This window comes from Phoca vitulina, unplaced genomic scaffold (assembly GCF_004348235.1).
Source record: "Phoca vitulina isolate PV1807 unplaced genomic scaffold, GSC_HSeal_1.0 scaffold4, whole genome shotgun sequence".
Taxonomy (NCBI): Eukaryota; Metazoa; Chordata; class Mammalia; order Carnivora; family Phocidae; genus Phoca; species Phoca vitulina.
The window spans coordinates 46663924-46669538 of record NW_022589707.1 but is presented as its reverse complement, the minus strand read 5'-3'; the positions used below and the strand labels follow the sequence as shown (position 1 = coordinate 46669538).

At 41.2% G+C, this 5615-nt stretch overlaps 1 protein-coding gene across 1 annotated transcript; it reads right to left on the bottom strand.

Moving 5' to 3' along the window:
- Window positions 1-4725: 4725 nt before the first annotated feature.
- LOC116630515 (ATP synthase subunit d, mitochondrial-like) lies at window positions 4726-5339 on the bottom strand. Its single transcript, XM_032401221.1, has one exon. The coding sequence runs from the start codon at window positions 5276-5278 to the stop codon at window positions 4793-4795; it is 486 nt and encodes a 161-aa protein (XP_032257112.1). The 5' UTR covers window positions 5279-5339; the 3' UTR covers window positions 4726-4792.
- Window positions 5340-5615: the final 276 nt, after the last annotated feature.

The window sequence follows — 5615 nt, the reverse complement described above, 5'->3', positions numbered from 1 at the left end:
AAGGGTGTCTTTTTCTTTCCCCCCTGTGGAGGACTAATCACAGCTCCACTTTGTTTAATTGCAGCAAAGAGAGAAATGTGTTTAAGAAGTCATTCTGGACCCCTTTAAGTGAATGCTGGTGTTCTTCGAGGACAACAAACAGGATGCATAATAAATAAGATTTAATTTTCAGATCAAAATAGGCAGAGTTAAAGATTTTCAGTGACTGATCTGGGAGAGATGCTGCGGAAAAGAGAATAGAAACTGGGGGAGGAAAAAAGGTGGGGGGAGCAACAAGTGGGATTAAAGTCTGGGTTTTATGTGGCACAAGCTGTTTCTGCGAGGTGGGAGGATCCTTACAGGAATAGACTCTTTACAGAATGGGGAGCTAGCGGTTTTCCCTAGCATTGTGATCCTGACTTGGAAAGAAAGAAGGAGGAAAGGAAAAAGGAAAGGAAAGGAAAAAAAGAAAGAAAAGCAAAAGGAAAGAAAGATCCTGATTATGAACAACGTCAAACCTTGGTCGTTGACACAGATTTGCTTCCCCTCATTTTCCAGCTCAGGCCCAGCAAATGTCGGGCACAGTGTGTGCCTTGGGATGGCCCCAGGGTCGTGAACTCCGGGAGGGGGGGGTTGGGGAGGGGAAGGGTTGGGGGGGAAGGAGAAGCATTTATCCATCACATGCTTTCTTTCTGAGTTTGAGAAAACTCAGCCATAGACCAAATGATTGGGAAGCTCCCTTTTTCATCCATTTAAAACTGATTTCTTCCCACTCTGGCCTTCAGAATCTCCTCTTAAAGGAAAGCTGACTCTTTCCCTCTTGGAAGATGCATTTTAGCTGACCTTTATCACTTTCTTTAAAAGTTGTTTACCATGGATGATATGACAAAATCATCCAATTACGCAGCTACCTTAAATGGTCTTATCGGATTTGAAAAACGTGTAAGATGAGTTCCCCATGTTCAAAACCATGACCTATAAATTCTCGACTTATCTTTTTTCTTCTCCTGAAAGGAGTTTTCATCAACTCCTCTAGAGAGAAATCATTAAATCTTTTAAAATTTTATGGCACCATTTTGATAGTATTTTATTTTACTAACACGGTATCCACTGATAACAAATTGACCATAGACAAATGTCAGTGTCACAAACTGAAGAGGGCAGTGGGCATAGGGGGTTTTCCTCTGGGTAAAATGGAAGATGTGAGCTTATTTAGCATCCTGCAAAAGCAATATAGAGTGAGCATGTGTGTGTGCGTGTGCACGCGTGTGTGTGTCTGTCTGCCGTATACATATGTATCATGAATGATGGATTTCCTTTGCATCTGGTATCTATAGACTTTTTTTCCCCCTGAATACAGCAAATGACTGTTTCAAAATGAAAAACCACTATGTGTTTGAATGTCGTATTATGCCTAGTCCCTTTTTGAGTGAAAGGCGGCTTTAAAAAGTTAGGTATATCATTGCCAAAAAGGGGCTAAATAGTATTGTCAGCATTTTGAGAAGGAATAGGTCCTTTTTCTCCTTCCTTCTCAAACTCCTTTCTGGACAGCTGTTAGTGACTTCCCGCACTTTTCATATGGATATGTATGTTAATGGCAGGCAATGAACTGGAGATGGAGAGGCCCAAACACAGGCCCCGCTCTTCAGTACACATCAAAAGCCTTGACAAAAGGAGCAGTAAAAGAGGCAGCGATCGGGGAGCCTTCACTTTTGTACCCTGAATTAGTTCTGCAAGCAATGAAACTGATCTTTTCTCCTTGCCAGAAAAGTCTGCTGATTTTTGTGAGCGCTCATTAGCACAAGAGGCATTTGTGCAGATAATTGACTGGCGCTCATACCCCTAGCTGTCACAACAGTGCCAGCCAGCAGGGTATGTGCATTTTAATAGTTGTATTTTTTTTTCTCTTCCTCAGACTTCATGGTTCCTAAGAGATAGCCGTCTTCCAAAGCCTTGCACTCTTCTCTGAAGCAGGCTTTAACAGTCTTTCCTTTGAAAACTGACAGCCAAGCTTTTCTTTCAAAAGTGTTGTCTCTCCGGCCACGTACGTGTGTGCGTAATTTCCGAGGTCTCCTCTACGACGTGCCTATGATGGGACAGAAATGACACGGAAGTCGACCCAAGGTATTTGAGATCAGCGGAGCACTCGGGTAATGGCGCTCACCGTAGTGTTCCTGGAATACAAACTACCATCCTGGAGAAATAATAAGTCAAGCGCTCTTCCATTGTCATCATAAGCAACTACCATAAGTTCATACATTTTCAAACTTCATATGGTTTCCTCTTGGGAGATATGGTCTCAAAATCATAAAACTTCCAAAGAAGATATGTGGTTGGTGGGTGGGGAGAAGCGTCCTTGGAAATCCCCACTGGGTGATCCTTGCCAAGAGGCTCTCTTCTTTCTGTCGGAGGGTACCATCCAGAATGGACCTTGAAGTACTGAAGTGTTTCTGAGGATAAATCAAGTGTATGTGCTCGCGGTGCCAAGGCATTCAATATCAAACATGATGTGAACTTTCCTTTCACTGAGTTCTTGCTGACAATTCATAGCATGTCGTAGAAACCTGTGTTCCTTGGTTGACATAGGCCTTCTCTCTTTTCTAAAGGAACTTCTAAAACATTCACTTTGTTTAATTATACATTTATCTGTTCTTTGTGTGGAAGAACGCATCTGGGAATTTGGGTGTCACTGCAAAAAAATACAGATTTCTCCATGCATCTTGTCCCACATGAATGCTCTATCGTGGCAATATGCTAAATCTTCTGTAATCTATACATATGTTAAACTGTTTAAGGATTCTATACATTGAAGGTTCTCAGAGTGCTGTTTTCCTAAAGCCCTTCAGAGGCCTGCCTAGTGGTAACGTGACATAGAGAGCATGATCTTTGAGAGAGAAATAAGTTATTTCCTCAAGTTCAGGATGACAGAATGAGTTGAGTGAGTGCGGGAGTCACTTCTCCAGTCTCACTACTTTAGAATGAGAATGAGTTGTCTCTTTTACCCTCCAGGATATATGTTCCTGGCAGCTCAGCTCACTGATAAGCTAGGTTGCTCTGAAAGGGCTCCAGAGAAGGGTAAATAGCTTGGTCAATTCACTGAACAAGCTTTTGAATCTGCTCCTTGATGTGCTCTTTAGAAATAGGCTCATGATTTCTCAAAATCTCGTCATTGTGTCAACATTTTCTGAAAAGTTAGCCATTGACTCCTTGATGTGTTGCCTTAGTGGGGGTGTATATGTTCCAACACGGACGAACACCAGCTTAAAGCATTTCAGAAAGAGAATCAAAAGAGTCTTGGCATTCTTGTTCACCACCTGGCTTTCCTTGCATGATATTCTGATAAAGGGAAGTCGGTCATCCTTCCCTAGATGAAGAGTGGAGTGTGTGCTATGATGTGGGGTGTTTGGGGGTTGGGACTCTTCCCTTTCTGTGTTAATGAATGCAAAGAGGGTATCTGAATGACACATAGATGTTTTCTTTACCAAACTATCATATAAAATCATATTTGAGAAAAAAGTACTCAGAGAAAAGTAATCCATGTTTGATGCATAGGATGTACTGTGTCCAAAAACAGCTAGAAAATAGGAAAAACAGCTAACAAATAGAAGATAGGAAAAAATACTCACTTTGTGGGTTATTATGCTCCCCTCTTCAGAGATACCTGAACTCATGTGGGGAAATGTAATGGGTATATGTCTTTAATGATTACTGACTCTCTTTTAAATACCAAATGTTAGAACAGGAGTAACAGAATTGTAATTATTCAGAGACATACAGCATCATTCATTCATCAGATCTTTCCCTACAAATTTCCAGGTACCAATCAAGGCACTGGGATAAAACAAGTCCCTTTCTTCATGGGGATTACATGGAAAGGGACATGGAAGTAGAAATAGATATTGGTAAATACATGTCAGGTGGTAATACATGGTATTGGGAAAAATAAAGCAGGGTACACTGATAGCTTGTGGTGGGCTGCTATCTTATGATGGTCCAGGAAGGTCTTTCTGAGGAAAGCCTGAAGACTGAAAAAAGAGTGCAAGTAAGCCATGTGAATATCTGAGGAGAGTGTATGTCAGGATGAAGAAACAAATGTCCTGGCGAGTGTGCTTGGAGTATTCCAAGCGGAGTAAGGAGGACAGAAGTAAAGCTAAATTTAGTTGTATCCAGCATAATGTAGGAGTGTTGGGGTGGTATTGCCTTCTTACTCCACATAGCATGAGTGTTGCCTAGTCATTGGTGGCAACCATTTTTATACAAATTTATTTTAGACCCATGAGATCCAGTGCCTATAATGAAATCATTTATGTTGGAGAAACATGATGAAGCCTTGTAATCTTTCTCAAATTGAGAGATGTAATTTTCACCACCGATTTTCTTTTTTTTTTTAAGATTATTTATTTATTTATTTGAGAGACAGCATGTGCAGGAGTGAGCAAGTGGTGGTTGGGGGAAGGAAGAGGGGTAGGGAGAGGGACAAACAGACTCTGGGCTGAGCACAGAGCCCGAAGCAGAGCTCGATCTCATGACCCTGAGATCAAGACCCAAGTCAAAACCAAGAGCTAGATGCCCAACAGACTGAAACACCCAGGGGCCCTTTACCTCAATTTTCTAAATGAGTTTTCATTTATCATCTACTTCTGTTAAGTGTTTTGTTTAATAGATAGAAAGGCATCTGTAATAGAGTATCTTTATATATATATATATATATATATATATATATATATATATATTTTTTTTTTTTTTCCGTATCATTATTTTTAATGTCCAGCATTTATAATACGAGGGCCAGAGCTTTCTCCCCAACTCAAGTTTATAAATTCTCAATTGGCTTGTGAGGCCAATAGGGATACTTCTTCTTGTCTAATTTGGTTTCTGGAAAGAATTCATTCAGGTCCTCAATGGTCATCTGATCAAATGGAATTATGTTCCTCATCTTCTCCAGCTCTTTTTCATATTCCTCAATCCTGGCCTTTGAGAGAGACAAAAACTCGGCACAACTTTTCACATCTTCTTTTTCTTCAGCATCCACCTGAACAGTATATTTATCCTCTGGCACAGGAACCTTCAGGGCATTAAACTTCTTCTCAAAGTCATCTACCAAACCAGCCTTTGCCACATTGGCCTTGTAGTAAGCCCAGTCGATAGCAGGTGGTTTCTCAGGGAGAGTAGCCAACCTGGAGGTAAGTGTCTCATTCCAGGACTTCAGGGAGTTAGCAATGGCCTTCTGGTTTCGGGGTATGATCTCCCCAAAAGCTACCCAGTCAATGGATTTTAGAGCAAGTTTTCGCGCAGCCATCTTGAGATCCTTCACCGACCCCGGCGGCCCAGAGACCACAGCAGCAAGGAACGGAACTGGGTCACCGGCTATATATATATTTTTTTTAAGGGAGAAAGAGGGACTGACCGATTAAGAGAAGTCAAATATGAAGGAAATTACTATCCTGCTCGTTAGAACACATTTGCAGGGAGGTAAAAAAGGGGAGAGAATCTTTTAGAATGTCTAAGTAAACAATATCTGATTATATTTTTTAAAAGATGATTTTATTTATTTGAGAGTGAGAGAGAGCATGAGAGTGGGGTGAGAGGCAGAGGGAGAAGCAGACTCTCCAATGAACAGAGAGTGATGCAGGGCT